Source organism: Protopterus annectens, chromosome 16.part0, assembly GCF_019279795.1.
Source record: "Protopterus annectens isolate FY-2018-M chromosome 16.part0, PAN1.0, whole genome shotgun sequence".
NCBI lineage: Eukaryota > Metazoa > Chordata > Ceratodontiformes > Protopteridae > Protopterus > Protopterus annectens.
Window position 1 is genome coordinate 469,670,476 of NC_056750.1, and position 17,478 is coordinate 469,687,953.

A 17,478-nucleotide genomic window follows, 5' to 3' on the forward strand; every position below is an offset into this window, starting at 1 on the left:
GCAGCCTAAGCTTGCTACAGCAGCATTAAGAGCAAGGCAGTCGACACATTGCAAGCCGTACACCACATGGTCAGAAAATTGCTCATGACCAGAAGCATGCATGCAGCTCCTGAAGTAGTAATTGTGGAGCTTGCAAGGTTACCACAGAGTGGGAAAGGGGTTTGAATACTACTCTTGGCAATGCACCAAAGTCTTCAAACTCCTCACTGGCCATGAATACAGGTCAGGTTGGGCCCAGGGGAGACTAATGAAGGTCCTGTAGACCCACAGACTCAGGAAGGAAACTGGTAGGAACAGACGGGGTGCAAACAAAAAAAACAACACCTAAGGCATTGTGAACCTCAACAGTGATGAAAATAATGAAATACAAGCTGTTTGAGTGATATCTATAATTTATATCACTGACGTTACTGCAGATTATTCTGCATCTTTTCATCTTTTGACTCAACTTGCACAAATGGTGCTTTGTGTGTGTGTGTGTGTGTGTGTGTGTGTGTGTGTGTGTGTGTGTGTGTGTGTGTGTGTGTGTGTGTGTGTGTGTGTGTGTGTGTGTGTGTGTACCTAAGAGGGCAGAAACAAGTTACATTTTCATTTTATCTGTTGTGAACATGCCATGTCGTGCTCAGCCAGGCAATATACTATGCAAGTATGCAAACAAAAGCATAACAACCAAGTAAAAAAAATTGTTGATTGTTGACTTGCACTCTGATTCTAAAGAAACTGTAAAACAATGCTAAGAACTTACACATTTGAACTATTCAAGTATGATATTGTTTTATAAATATTGCATTTAAAATGTTAATTTCTCATATTTTTAATCTTAAGGCAGGCAAATGGAAGTTTTTCTTTCTAAATACAACATTAATTCAGTACATTGACTTTTCTCACTTCAGCCCATCTGACAGTTTTTGTCCTTTATATTGGACAGGTTCTTTCTGCAAAGATATGAACTTTACCACATGCACCAACATCTCTTTGAAACTTGAATAAAGGAAATTGTTCTCCTCCATTTGGCTTGTTTTTCATAGATTCCATGCAGGTTGCTAACCAAGCTGTTCTTGTATTCTGTGAATACTAACATTAGGGTATATATAATTACTACAGCCCTTGACAGTTATTGTCATACTGAATAAATGGAGAAATATCTTTAAATGATCTATGTACTAGTGAGGAGCAAATGGTTACATCAGTGGGAAACTTCAGCATTCTGTTTTTCACCACCAGTGCTGCTGCTGACGCAGTGTGAGGACCAATGAATGAAGTTTCAGTTTCAGCATCATCATTTATCTTGTTCTAACTACTGTTATGGGTAATGAAGTTTGTAATCTGAGAGTTTATTTGTAGTGCCTGTCCTGTGTAATAAATTAACATGGGCAGACTGGGCTGTATGAAGTCCTTGTGGCTGACTACTGCCAAACAGGGTCCTGTGTTCTGCTGCTCCACGGCTGCTAGCTGTGCGCTTTTCATCTAATGTCTCAAGATGGCATTCACATAAGTCAACCAGTGTTGTCACTTGCTCATGGAGAGGTAGAGACTTGAACCTTCTTCGAGCCAGGTAAATGAAAGCTTCAATAAATGCCTGCAAGCACATCCCTGAAAACAGAGATGAGAAAAATGAATGAAAGACTGGTGATACAAAGACATGTTTTGCTTTTTGGATTAATAGGTTTTCTTCTTTGGATGATGGAAGCTGATTACTAATATTTTAAATTTCCACGGATACAAATAGTCATGGAGCCTTGTTGGGACCTTGGAATTAGCCTGTCAAAGGAATGGTTAATTCATTTTTATTGATTCACATCACCATGGATAACACAGTGCAATACTGTCACTGTCACTGACCCTGTGAAGTAGTCACACAATTTCTTTCATTAATAAAGCAAGACTCTACATAAACTAAGATAATTTTTGCAATAAAACAATACAATATTACTAAAAGTACTTGTGGAAAAAGCTATGATCTGTTTTCACTCGCTCTAACAAAGCACAGAAAAAGAAAGAGAAAAACAGAACTGTCAAAAATCAAGTCCAAAGTTATTTGTTTAGGGCAAAAGTGATTAACATTTTTTATTTCTATATGACCTATAATTTTTATACTGGTGACTAATTAAAGCATTTTTTATTTGTGTAACTCCATTTGGTATCTGAAGGCTCCTACTTCTGGATTCTGCTTGGTGTTTCACAATAGTAATAGCAATATTAAATTAAGTTCTATTTGACTTTTTTCATCAGACTCTGCCCTTGAAATATGTCTGATTTAATGCCTTGCTATGCAACACAAAAAGCTTTCTTTAATATTAAACATTTTAGACTGAAATGCGTTTTCTTCAATTTCTTTCAATGGAGACCACAAAGTACAGTTATGTAAGTAAACTTACCCTCACAGTAGATGGTCTAATATATCACTACTACAGTAGCCTAAGCTATTTGGGTGATATCCTGCCAAGGACATAATCAACCAGCCAGCTTATCAAAGCTAAAGTATGTCACCCATGCACTCTACTTGCCAGAAACTTGAGCAGACTTCCATATAAAAATCTTCAGTGTACCAAAAGCTTTAGACTTTTCTTAGACAAAGAAATGGAAGGAATAGCCTGGAAAGGAAAAACTCTATGAAACATAAACAGTAACTTTATACACAGGGATATCTACACCCAGGCAATACAAAAAAAAAACCTAAAGAAGGGAATTGGAGGGAAGGGATGGCCAACACTGATCTATTAAAACATCTACTGTTATGGTGAGATTACTTACGCAACTGTACTGTTTTCAACATTAGATCATTACTGTAGTAGCCTAAGGTATTTGTGTAGCCTACTATAGCTTAGAAACCAAAACGGTAGGAGGAAGTAAATTAAGACTCCAGAAACCCCTGAAGAATGGTTCCAGCAAAGTCTGTTTTGGAATTGAAAAGGAAATCAACTTTATAGTATTTTGCAAAAGTATTAAATAAAAAATGAAGTTAGTGCCTCTAGAATAGTTCAGAGTCCACCTCCTTAAAGAAAGCCAGAGAAATCAAAACTCTGGTGGAATGAGCCCTAAACCCTGCCTAGAAGCATCTCGTTTTGGTAAAAACAGGAAAAAAATATCATGAGACAACCACCTACAAACAGCCTGCTTTATCATGGGTTGCCCTTTTCTCTTATCTTCACAGGAGACAAACAGCTGATAGGCTTTCCTGAGTTTTATCTAGGTAACATCTGAGCTGCCTTTGGACATCCAGGGTATGAATAATTTCTTCTCCCTTGTTTTGGAATTCTGTGAAAAAATGCAGGGAGATTAATAAAGTCTGGCTCAGAGTAAACTCTGGAACTACTTTAGGCATAAAAGAAGGATTACATCTTAAAGAAACATTATCCTTGGGGAGAATGAGGCAGGGTTGACCCACCACAAGAGCTTTTTAATTCAGATACTCTTCTAGCAGAAGTCAGAACAATAGATGAACAGTTTTCCATGTTAAGAACCTCAATTCATCCTGATGAGCTAGTTAAAATGGAAAACAGTAAGCTTCTCACGCACAAAATTCATATCCCAAATTGAAGCCACTCATTTTCTAGGTGGATAGATATGTAAAACCACTTTCAATAGCTATTTGACATGGAAATAATGACAGCATGGGGATTCAAGGACAGACAAGCAGAAATGGCTAACAGATAAATCGTGAATAAGGTCCAAATGACAACAACTCATGTAAATAATCAAGAACCAGAGGAAGATGGTCTCTAACAGAGTCCTGGTCTTTGGAATGGCACAAACAAGAAAATCTTTTCCATTTGCACATATATGGTTTTCTAGCAGCAGGCATTTTTAGCCTCTTTCAGTACCTGCTGCACATCACCAGAAAAAATTACCTGCAAGGTATCAAAATTCTGTCATTTTGACAGTCAGCTAAAGACATATCAGCCTGGGGTGTATCAAATAACCCATGTCTTGTGTGAGTAAGTACAGTCTGTGTGGAAGCTTGTGGTAATTGCTCTTAGCCAGGTTCAGAAGAAGGGAAAAATGTTGTTGCCTGGGCCAAAAGGGAGTTACCATCACTATATTTTGGGAGTCCTTCTTAAACATCAGAACAAACTTGGATATCAGTGGAAAGGGATGGAAGAGCATAAAGAAGAGCATAAAGGAGCATTCCTATCCATGGGAGTGAGATAGCATCTGTCTTCCAAGCCTGTCTGCAAGGAATCATGAAGCACAATTTCTTTAAATGTCTGTTGTGAGAGGATGCAACCCATTTTTTTGAAACAATCTAGTGCCACAAAGGAAGGTATGGTGCAAACTGAGGGACAGATTGCCAGGTTGGAGAGTGGGGTCTGAAGAGGTAAATTGTTATTCTGACTGTTTTGATTGTCCTTTACTTTGAGGGGCTTTAATTTTTCTTTATGAAGCATCCTTGGCACTACTTTTTAAAATACTGTTTGTTGGCATTTTGCTGCTTGGATTACTTTTTGAAAAGTGGAGCTAAGGTGGATGGAAAAGTTTATATTTGCTTAAAAAGAAGGCTGGAAGATTTGGGTCACCCCTTGAATTGACTTTCCTATCTCATCAAAATCTCTTATGCAACTCAGCTGCAAAAGTAACAAACAGAACTTCCTTGTCCAGGGAAAGATTTAAAATTTCAGTTTTAACATCTTCATGAAGGTTTTGTAAGGATAACCAAGCAAATATTATGAGTGACCTAGAAGCAGCATCCCTGGAAACTGTATCAGCATTACTATAAGAGCACTTAATTACATGAGAAGCAGATACAAAAGAGGCATTCAAAGACATTTTCACCACAGAAGAAGACAGGTTAATAGTTACCTTTTTTCATGTTTTTAAAAAGACAGAAGTACTTTAACATGTGAGCCTAGCAGTTTAAAATTCTGAATGTTAAAGTGGCAAAAAAAATAACACTTTTTTCCCAAATTTGTCATAAGCTTTCCTATCCTTGTAAGAGGGAATGGGTTTAGCATTAATAATTTATCTAGCAGAAGCATTTCGGGATAGGGAAATCACTGAAGGTTCTGCTTTAGGGTGAGAAAGTAAGTATCTGTGAGTCTGAGCTACCCTGTGTGTAACCGTTAGAAAGTATCTGTGAGTCTGAGCTACCCTTAGACTTCCTTGGGACAGGAAATTGACTGTTAGATAAATGAAAAGCTGTCAGGAAAACATTCTCTGGAGCAGATAACACAGGAGGAAGAGGTTCAGACTGAGGAACATCCAACTTTAATAAATACTACAATAGTAGGGCAATATGAATTTCATTCTAATCCCACTGAAAAACATCATTCATGTTATTAAAATTTCAGAAAAAGAAAAGTCTTATGTGAGGAAATCTGAAGAAATGCTTTCCTCAGAATCAGAATGTTCAGGCTGTGATGAAAGTCCTGATGCACAACATTCACTTCAGAATGCTTGCTCTTCTAACTGAAAACCTGGGTCACAAATAGAAGGAACTCTTTTTTTCTTGTCTTTTCTGAAGAGGAAGTAGTAGAGAAAAGCTAAAAATGAATTACCTAGCCAATCCCAGCAAAATTTCCCAGTTCATTTAAACAGACACAGGAGAAGCCAAGTTATTTAGTTTTTGTTTTCTTTTTCCTGAGAAACTCCCAAGAAAAGGACCACCCCAAAGCAGGCAAGAGTGTTTTTATTTTACACACCAAGGGCAATCCTACAGCCACAGAGGACATATGTATGCCCTAATCCTAAGTGGTTGTAGTTGCTGCACCAGAGGGACCAGCGGAAAATGATGAGTTGTGTGAGGAACCAAATCCAGCCTGACACCCAAAGACACCCTTTCTAAGTAGAGTAAGGAAGAAGTGAGATGACCTAAACCTTGTCACCACAATAAACAGAACATGCTGTAGGGATAGATTCCTGTCCCAGAGACTTCCCATAGTCTGGAACAGACTACCTATCTATGTCAAACAGAGCTCCTTATTAGCACTCTTCAAGAAAAATCTTGATGATTGGATGGGTAATAGGAAATTCACCCCGGGGATCACTTCTGTGGTTCTGCTTGACAGGGGCACAGGAAAATAATTTTCTTGGGTGGCGAAAGCCAGGGTACATTTTGGCTAGGCTTATATAGGCCCTAGGGCCAATAGCCTAGTACCTACCTATGAACCTACGAACAAGTAATAACTGCTTCATTGGTCCAGCTGCAAAGAATGCCTCAAAGACAGCAGAGTCTGTAAGAGTTGGTAAACATAGTGCTAGATAAAAAGGTGAGTTTTGCAGTAAAACATACTCTAACAGCCCCAAAACCACCAAGTCTTGCCCCAACACAGCTTCAATACAAGAATATTACAAACAGTTCAAGAAACAGATTTAAACAAAATATGTTTCCACAAGCATTTACAGTATTAAAATCCCCAGTACAGAATGATAGTCCAAACAAAAAAGTTTCTTGAAAATAAATAATATTAGTTTCATAGAATACAAACACTAGTTTTTGTCAAAATATATAGCAGAATAATTTCTCTAGAAGGGGATTTATATGACCAAACATGAAAGACTGCTAGCCAACCGTCAGTTTCATGAAGCACACTGAAGGAGTTGCTGAAGTTTTTTGGCAGTATAACTGCTTTTTAATTGGTGCTCTGCTCAAGCACTCTTTAGATTTCATAATATGTCTGGTTATTCATATCCTTGGCAGGATATAACCTGAAAACCTTAGGGTACTTCAAAAGTGATGTAATATGGAAAATCTACTGTAATGAAATACTGTTATATAGCTCACATTAGCAATATAGAGGACAACAAAACACTAATAGTCATATTTCTGCCATGATGCATAGTGACATTACAGATCCCTCAAACATTACTCTTGAAATTAAATTAAAAAGAGACATCAGTGACTATGAAAGTGGGTGCGCCTTCATGCGAAGGTCCAATCACAAGTGTGGGAAATATGAACATCATCAGGGAAGTTTTAAAAAGGCTCACTCTGTTTCATTTGTTTACTCGGATGGAACAGGGTATACTACAGGTCCAGAGACTGAAGACAATGGATATCCTTCACTTCCTCCCGCTCAAGATCCTGTACCACATCAACAACATTTTCGAGGTAATAATGAAAATGTACGAGAATAATATAATCAGAAGAGAGGGAGGAATGGGATCCATGGAATGGCTACAGGTGGACAATTTTAACAATTCCAGAAGGAAGGTAGATGGCAATGATTTCACTAGGACTGATGCTAACAAGGTGACTGAATACAATGTTAATTCTTTGGTTGTTAATTTATCAGGTTGCATTTTACAGAACGAGCAGTATGCTGCTTTAGATTTAGGTCTGAAATTTATACCTACGGTGCTACCACAGTTATATGTTTTAAAACAAGAAATTTTTCAGTTTGCTTGTAAATTGCACTTGAGGTTTTTTTTTTTACAATAAGGAATTAAATACTAATGTGCAAAAGAGTCCTGTGGATTTGACAAGTTAGAAATAATAGTTTTTTTTCATGCTCTTCAGAAATAAGTGGAAACACTAGTAATGATTATTTGAGTAATGCTTATTGTTTATTAGACACATTTCCTGTTGCTTATAAAAGTAAATTTATTCCCCCTTATATGAATGAAAGTATTATACAATTTGCTCCCATGTTAAATCATTCGGCTAAAAGTTTGTATGATGAAGTTTTACAACATAAACAACATGTGCGCTATAATTTGACAAGAAATGAATGGAAGATTTTAAAAGATCTTAGTAAAAGGAACAATTTAATTATAAAACCATTGGATAAAGGGAATAAAATAGTTATTATGCACTGTACACAATATATAAGTATTTTTTAAAACATTTGACGGATGAAAATGTTTATGAAAAAAGTGATATTACTTTATATAATGATGCATTGTTATGTTATCAAAACCTGTTGGATAAGGATGTAAGGTTGGGATATTTATCCAAAGAAGATGTGGATAGGAAGTTCTCTATTGATGGTTGTAGTCTTGCTACTTTTTACTGTTTGCCCAAAATTCATAAGGATTTATGGAATCCTCCTGGCAGCCCGATTATTTCAGCATATAGATATTTTTTGCACAACATTGGTTTATTATTACATCAATTTCTTCTTCCTTATGTTCATAAAATTCCTTCTTAAATTAAAGATAGTTTTGATTTTTTAAATAAAATTTGTACGTTGAAATGGACCAGAGAAATGTATTGGATCACCTTAGATGTAAGAAGCACAAGTATTAGGCATGTAGATGGCATACAGTCTTTACATTGATTTCTGTGTGATAATCCATTAGCTCATTATATTGTAGAACTTATACAATTTTGTCCTTTAAATAATTATTTTGTGTTAGATAATGTCATTTATCGATAAGTGCAAGGTACAGCCATGAGGCCACCTTTTGCCCCCCATGTATGCAAATTTGATGATGGCCTTGTTTAAAATGGATTTTTTTGTATAAACATGAGTTTATGGAAAAGTATGTTGTGTGTTTTTATTGATATATAATGATTTGACATTTGTTTGTAAGGGCGGCCAGAATGAAGTTATAAAGTTTGTTTCATATTTGCAATCAAATATGTATAATTCATCTTTTGATGGGTTACAATAGGGTTGTGAAGTAGTATTTTTGGATTTATTTTAAAAGGTTTTGATAATGGAGAAATACGTACTTCTGCACATAGGAAATTTTCAGATGGAGGGCAATATTTACATGGGGGTAGTTGCCATCCCCCCATCTGCTTTCTTTGTTACCATATGGGGAATTACTAAGATTACCTAGAATTTGTAATAATGATGATGATTTTCATAATGAAATAAGTAGAACTATTAGTATGTTTTTGAATAGGGGATATGATCATGATGTGATTAATGAAACTTTATTAAGGGTTTTAAAATTTAGTGATAAACCACAGAAAAGCTATAGGCATTTTTTTATGGAAATAGAAGTATAACTAGTAGTAATAAAGAACAAATGTATTTTGTAACAATTTATAATATTTTGAGTAAAAATATTAGTGCTATGTTAAAGTATTATTGGGGATTTCTTATAAAAGACAGGGAACTGGCTAGGATATTACGGTGGACTCCATGTATTTCATACAAACGTGAACGTAATCTTAAAGATATGTTGGTGCATGATACTTTTAGTTACCCTGATATTAACATTATAAGACAGCCGGAAATTACTGGTACTTTTCCATGTAATAGTTGTACCATTTGTCGAAATGTGGTATGCTCTTTTAAGATGATTAATAATGTAAAATCTTTTTCTACAGGACTGTTTTCATGTAACACCAAGGGGGTTAAATATGCTCCTCAGTGCCCATGTAACCTGTTTTACAATGGGGAGACATAAAGGATGTTTAAAGTCAGGTTGCAGGAGCACATTAGAGACATTAAAAATCAAAAACTGGAAAAGTCTGTGGCCTTACATTTTAAAGAAAAACACAACAGTATTTTTTTGTTATTACAAGCCACCATTCTTGAAAAAAATTGTTTTACAACAGGTGAAAGTTTGTCATTGAAGGAGCAATTTCTTTATAAAGAGTCTGTGTTTATATTGAAGTATAACACGTTAACACCTGCAGGTTTGAATTGTGCAATTAATTGGAAGCATTTGATCTAATTATTGTTTAACTGTAAAAGTGTTTATTATATATATATGTGTGCATGTGTTTTATGATGTTTGTTAATTCTTGAAGGAATTGTGGCAGAGGCGCTAGAGATAATAAAATCAATTTATTCATTTTGTGGAACAGCAGCCAGTTGTTTTATTTTATTGATAATATGGCTGGTTGTTCGTATCCTTAGCAGCATATAACCTGAAAACCTTAGGGTACTGCAACAGTGATGTAATATGGAAAAATCTACTGTAACAAAATACTGTTATATAGCTTACATTAGCAATATATAGGACAGCAAAACGCTAACAGTCATATTTCTGCCATAATGCATAGTGACATTACGGAGCCCTCAAACATTACTCGACAGTCACATGATGGTATCTCAGACATATAACAACAGAAACAGATATGGATTTCCACCCTACCTATGCCCCAAATGCCAAGCTAAACATTAGGGTACAAAATAACCGTCCGACAATCCACAAGTCCATTTCTAAGCCACCCTTGTGCCTCACTGTGGACGTCAAAGATATTTTCTCTGGCGAAGTTTTTTGACAATAAGGTTAAGCATGTTCTCAATAATAGAATCACTTTGTTTAAGGATTCTTGGGACTTTCTAATTAGAGTTAGAGCGTATATGTATGATGATAATTTGCTCATGGTCACTATTGATATCTGGGACCTCTTTTCTGTTATACCACATGATGAATGCCTTGAATGGTTTTATGACTTTCTTTGTGCAAACACTAATTTTAGCCACATTACTATATTGACTATTAGATATTGTATGGAGCTTGTCCTGGAGAACAATTTTATCAGTTATAAAGGGCAACTGTTTAAACTAAGACAGGGCGTGGCAATGGGGGCATGTTGCACCCCAGTTTTCGCCAACATTGTGTTATTAAAATAAGAGGATTTATATATTTTAATTCAACTTTTAAGCATATGTGGGCTCTTTGCAGAAAATACCTTGATGACTTGGCGTTATTTTGGAAAGGTGGGGAAAAGGAACTGGATGAGTTCTTTTCTTATATTAATGGTACAACTATTTTTTTAAGATTTGTTTTGAACAATGATAAAGATAAGTTATATTATCTGGATGTGACTATCAAAAAGAATTATGAGATGAAAACCTTAACCTCACATTTATATAGGAAGCCCACCTACTCAAATTCACTGTTGCATTTTCAACGTTGGCACCCACTGCACCAAAAGAAAGCCCTAGTCAAAGAGCAATATGTTAGAATATCTAGAATGTTATCAGAAAGGGAAGATTTCCTCAAGGAAGGTGTAGTTCTCAAAGAAATGCTTGTTAGGAGAGGGTACCCTGATAGCTTCATTGACAACATAGCTGAGGAAGTGATAAGGAAAATAAATGGGGGTACCTTACAGGTTCTATTATCTGGTGGGAATGTGTTGGGCAATGAAGTGGTGGCAAATAGGCACACTGATTTTGGTAGGGCCTTGGTCCTGTCATACAGTCTGGATTTTTTTGAGATAAGTAACATCGTGGACAAATTTTTTTTGGAGAATTTTTAATATGGACACAGATGTTAGGACAGTGTTGGGAGACAAACCATTAATTGTATACAAAAAAGGCATTTCCTTGAAAGGGTTATTGGAAAGGCCAGTGAGAAAATCAACACAAGGCGGCAGTTTTAAATGTGGGAGATGCCCGCAGTGCCCGAATACAGTGGACAAAGAGAGAATAATTATTAAGAACTATTGGGCTATAATCCTTGGTAAAAAATATTATTGCTATTCCAAGGGTGTGGTGTGGTCTACATTGCAGTCTGCACATCTTGTGCAGGATTTTACATAGGTAAAACTAAAAGGGGCCTGAGACAGAAAGTTTACCAGCACCTATATGACATAAAACATAAGAATGAAAACAATGAATTGTTTAAACATATTAAGGAACATCCTCACATGAATTTAAGTTTTGTGCTATAGATCATGTGGACTTGGGGACCACTAGATGAATTCTTTGAATATAAAGAGTTGAGATGGCAAATTGTGACTAATGCCTGCCATCCACCTGGGCTCAATGATAGACTGTCATTGTGTTCTGTGTTAAAACTGAAATCATTTTATGCTCTACGAACAGGTTTATTATTTTTTAATTATTTGTGGTATTAACATATAGCTGTGTATATATTGTTTCTTATATTTATTTAACATTGAATTGGGAGAACTGGATGTGGTGTAATGGGATTTTAATCAATGATAGACTGAAGGGATGTATTTAAGAAGTAGTTTTAATGAGAAATGTTATTCTGATGAAATCAAGTTATTTTTGATGAAAGCGCTAAATAAATTGGTCTTTTCTATGTTTGAAAGTGTTGGTAGAATTGTTTTCTGTGGCATCTGCATCTTAAATTTGTTTGTTGGTGGTTTCGTGTTTATTACCATTTTACAAACAGAACAGTTGGCCAATCGCATGGAGCCCATTTACGTCTATGGGTGTAAGCAACATAGCACAGTGGCTCCACTGCTTATCTGTCCAACACGCAAGTCAAACTTTGTGCACCCTATGCTTATCTGTGGTTATGAATGAGGCAAATGAACTGATCTTTTGCAATGAAACAAGATTTGTTTATGTAACTATTCATCTGGTGATTATTTTTCAAGCAAAAAAGTAAGCCTGTTTTTGTTCAGTAAATAAAAGTTTCCTCTTTGGAAGAAATTGGGGAAGTTTCTTGTTCAAAACATCACATTTGGTGGAATCAGTGAGTGGCTCCTGATCTTTTTGTTTTACCTGCCATTGCCAGCAGTTTTTCCCCCTCTAAACAATCAAGAGAATCTCTACCTGAAATGAACAGTGAGTCACTACAGAGTCATCTAGGGTGTTTCTCTATGAGGGTTTAGGATAGCTACAGTTGGACGGCTCCTACAAATGATTGCAACCACTACCAAAATGAATGTGATGATAGCCATGCCCATGGGACAGCCAACAGTAATGCCCCCACTGAAACCACTTAGCATTGTGGAGGACGTGGAAACCTACTTTGATAGACTTGAATAGATAGCCATTCAGGAAGGCAGCAACCCTTGCTCTGGGCAAGAATCCTGGAGGTGCACCTCATGGGAGAGGCTGTAGCAACTTTGTTAACTTCCATTGGTGGATTTTCTTTTCTAGAGGTAAGACAGTCAGGGCACAGTTATTTGAACTGAAACATATTCTTCAGTTTTGCCTGACTCCAAATGGGTAAAGAGAAAAGAAACTATGATGAGATTCTAGCAACAGATTATTTCAAAAGAGCTCTACTAGCAGTCATTAGGAAGTGGATGTGTCAGGCTGACCTACTGGACATTGAAAGCTTTGTAACACTACTTGAGAGAATTTTATGCTATGATAATATGTTTAAAGAGACATCTAATAAAATGACCATAAAATGACCAATGTGTCAGTGAGTAAAAGGAAAGGAGAGGAGCTGTGTCTGCTTTATTCTGCTTTAGATGTGGGAACAGAGGGCATACAGCTAAATACATTAAATGGGATATCAAACCTGAAACTCCTGTTCAACTAAATAGGGAGGGGGGTGAGAAGGCTATGGTATACAATCAAGCAATGTCCTACCAGTCAAATCAGCCTTCGATTATTATGCCACCACACAATTAACTAAGTGTGTAGTTAGGATGAAGGTATAGGAACTACAGTTTTTACTGACTGTCTGGGAGGATGATCACTCTGATAAAACCCCAGTATATATGTTGAAACAAAAGTCTGTCCACCAAAGACAAGAGGTAATATGCATTCAGAAGAAGAAGAAAAATGGTACCCTGTTGATTAGGTGAAGGGTCAGACCCATGTCAAGTATAATCTGAACCTAGTAGCTTTGGTGACATTCTTTACCATGATGTCATTATTGGAAAATACTTCCCTTTTTTTAATTTCATTAGAAGCAGTGGAAGGAGGATAACAGCAAAGAATTTTGTACAAATCCTAATGTATAAACCACGATGACACAATACAGCAATCCAAAAGATGGAAACCCCCCACAGAGTTTACAGTCAGGGGATGGCAAAATGATCTTAGTTACTGGATTTACTGTAGAGGGCTAGAACGAACCAACATCTAGATAAATGTCTCAAAAATGGAAAATTTGGGGTTATGTAACAGGGGGTGCTTGGAAAGGGTAGAGGGCACCAACTGTCTGGAGCTTAGGCTAGGTCCAAAGAGCCCAATAGGGTCAAGTCCATAAAGTAAAAGGTAGAGAGTAATGAAGCACCACAGAGGAAATGTGGTGCTTCAAAACAGGAGACTATTGAGAGAGGCCCAATAGCATTTCAACAACAAGCTGAAAAGAAGGGGAAATAATAGTGAAGGATCATAGCATGAGGCTTCACAGAAAGAGACATCAGTAAAAACTGAGAAGAAGACAAGCAACAGTGAAGAACTACAAAAAGAGCATGAAGCTTAAGGGAAAGAGAAGGTTAGAGAAAATATCCTGCTATACTGGAGCAAACTATCTTTTTCCAAGGAATAGTGGCCCTTGTACCTTCCACATCTGGGGATGAAGCAAGGACCTCAGGGCCTGACGGAAGAGGGATCCTAGTCTAATTGCGCTACAGTTTGGACAGTTGAGTTTTAAAAGGTCTCACTGGGAAGATAATACCTTAAGCCATGCAAGAGAAAACAATTCAAGGATAGTGGGAGAAGATGCTACCAAATGACTCCCGCTTGTCACTATTTTGAATTACAGAACAATATGTCATATAATATGCTTAATGAGGGAAAAGCAATCATTCAACAATTACTGGTTCTTAAGCTATTTAGACAAGCTTTCATGAAAAATAGCTTGCAGTCATGTGCACTCATAAATAAACAAAATCAAGGCAAGAGTCCGAGACACATTTTTACTAGTCAGATGCTACGAAAGAAGTGAAGAACTTCTGTGTTGGATGCTCTTACTGTCAGTTGATGGCTGCCAACATGGGTTTTTGGAATCCTTGCTTTCCTACATCCATAACCAAAGTGTTCTTTGAGAAGATTATGATGGACATTGTGGGCTAATGCAAATCCAGCAGTGGGAACTAGTACATATTGGCAGATAATTACTAGAGAACTACAGTGTTACCTAAGGAAGTTCTGAGAGAACAGGGGTCACTGTTTGTGTCAAATTTTATAAAATACCCGTGTCAGTGTTCAAGGATTAAAAAACTAAGGACTTCATAGTATTATGCTGGAGTGAATGGGGCTAATGGAATGGTTTAAATAACTTTTAATTCAATATTGATGAAGATAACTGAGAAAGAAGAAGAGAAGAAAGAAGGAAAGAACTAGGAAAAATATTGGCTTACTTAATCTTTCCAGTTCATGAAGCACACAAAGCTTTAACGGGATTTAGCCCTTCTGAATTAATGTATGGTAGCTGGCCATAAGAACTCATATATAATGAAAGAAACATGAGAAGAAGAATAGACACATTTTAGAAGTGTCCTTGGATACCATACAGACCTACAGGACAGGCTGAAGGCTGTGATGTCCATAGTGAATAGGCACATGGAAAAGACTCAGGTAAAACAAAAATGTGTATATCAAGAATGTCTAGAGCAAAAAGCTTCAGGTGTCCAAGTTCCTGGTGTCCCCTGAATACTCCAGTCTTTTATCATCTATACTGATACCACAAAGGCTGGCTTGGGGCTGTACTTGTGCACAAAGTGGTCAATGAGGAACATCATGTATGCTTAATAAAAACAGAAGCAAAATACTCCACCACCAATGGATAGAGTGTTTGGTGGATCAAGGGGGTCTTAAGCTTCCTGTGGTTTTAAATGTTTAGGCAGAGTTGACATTGGTCATAGGCCTACCCCCCTCCCCCCTTTGAGTGGCTTCATCAGCAGAAAGAATGGAATATAAAGTTATACAGGTGAGACTTAGCATTATAATTGTTCTTTTTCTGGGTACACAACTTTCACAGAGTTTATTGCCACAATGCACATTGTCTAGCTGGGGCTCACAGACCTTCCAGCATGCTTGAAGCTGGTGGGTATCAAAACAAAGAAACTTTTTAAATTATTTACTAGATCCAAACCACATCATCTCAAGAAGAATGCCAGAAGCATTACAAAAAACTGAAGAACACTATCAGGTCCACTAAAGCTGTCCTCTGAAGCCAAAGACAGTTACATATCCTTCTTTAACTATATTAGAAAACTAAAAAAAACCTTACATTGCTCAGAACTTATTCATAACAGGGCCTTCTGTTCTGACACAAATGACATTGCCAATGACCTTGTGAACAAATTTAGTGCCAACTTCACCCGACACTTCTATTCAACTCTCCAAAATATCTATATCTGTTACTTCCCCAATTATTTCTAAAGATCATTTACTGAAAGTGCAAACCAAGACCACAAATACTTCCCTCTATTGGACCTGACACTATATTTGGTTACTGACTGAATGCTGTTAGACACACCCTTGCAGAAACATTCTTCAAACTGTTTAACTTGAGTTTAGCTACTGGTTTTGTCTCTGGTGAGTGGTGCATGGTAATTATGATGCCCTTTCACAAGGGCAGCCTTACAACCAACCCAGGTAATTACAGACCTATCAGCCGTACAAGTCTCATTTGCAAAGCCATGGAACATTTTATAACTAACCTCTGACCTCATAAACTGTGATATCAAGAATCTTATTAGACTTGCCCCCCCAACAGTCTGGTTTTGTGTAGAGTAGATCCTGTCTAATTAGTCTGGTAAATGTCTTTGAAAGAGTTACAAAGGTTGTAGATAGTGGTCATACAATGCACATGCTGTTTCTTGACCTGGCTAAGAACTTTGACACCCATTCTCCATGCTGGCATCATACAAAAGCAAAATACTTTAAAAACAACCCATATGTGGTAAAATGGACAGAAAACTGGCAGTCAGTTCCCCCTTGTTCTTAGACATTAGTTTCTTCTTCGAGTTGTATACCATATTTATGCTTGATGTCCACCAGAGTTGTTTTTTTTTTTTGTGGGGACCATGTTTTGATCTGTTCAGGTATAGCTAAGTCTATACATATAGGTGTTTATACAGGACATAGTTTGCTTTGAAGAAATGTTTCATACTTGTTGCTCTTCGGGGAGGGGGGAGGCAGGTATGATCGTTACTTCAAACAAGACTGATATATGATCAGGCCTTACCGGGGAGGGCAACACACAGGGGGTAGTGCAGACTATCTGTTTCAGAACTTTTGTATTAACAAGGTCCAGGAACCTTAGGGAAAATATGTTTGTGCTCATATATGACTCCCAATCGATGGAAGGATAGTTGAAAACACCCATGATCAAGGTGTTTGGCTGTATAGTGAGTGACTCAAGTATGTCCCTATAGGCAGAGTGGTTCTCATGGTTCATAGTTATTACTTACCATATATCAAAGGTATTACTTACCTTTATTTTTAAAATTAATATCTTTTTTGATTGTTCTCTCCACTGTAACTGTTTGTTTGTGCCGCATACCACTGTAAAAACATGTCTCTTGTAATTTGTGTGTATACTGATTATGTCTAAATAACTAAATGTGTCTGTAATTTTTCTTTGTGGAGCTTTTCTCCCCGGGCCTCTGCTGAAAAAGGGCCTTTTCGGCTCAGTCAGACACCCCCGGTTAACAAATGTAAAATAAATAAATAAATAAATAAATAAATAGTGGGGGACCTATTGCAAACAATGATATGGAAGGGGGGGGGTTTACCTACAGTTAGCTGGACTTGGAGTAGCTCTAGGAAGTCATACTGTTTGACCAGTTATGAGGTGCCTTTGGTTCTTTTATGCTCGTTTAGAGGTCTGAACATGTGGAAGGCATTGCAGCTTTGCATGGCCGGGGTGTTCTCTGCAGCCCTGAACCACGTCTCTGTGACTGCACAGACATCGGCATTTTCCAAGGTAAGGAGTGCTTCCAGTGAATGCAGTTTCCAA

At 37.0% G+C, this 17,478-nt stretch overlaps 1 protein-coding gene across 1 annotated transcript in view; it reads right to left on the bottom strand.

Moving 5' to 3' along the window:
- Positions 1 to 524: 524 nt before the first annotated feature.
- Positions 525 to 17,478, bottom strand: part of TTLL11 (tubulin tyrosine ligase like 11) — a 1,746,306-nt gene continuing 1,729,352 nt past the window's right edge. The window contains exon 9 of the mRNA XM_044058582.1: positions 525 to 1,593. Coding sequence (XP_043914517.1) covers positions 1,304 to 1,593 — 290 coding nt within the window. The 3' untranslated portion in view covers positions 525 to 1,303. The remainder of the gene's footprint in view (positions 1,594 to 17,478) is intronic.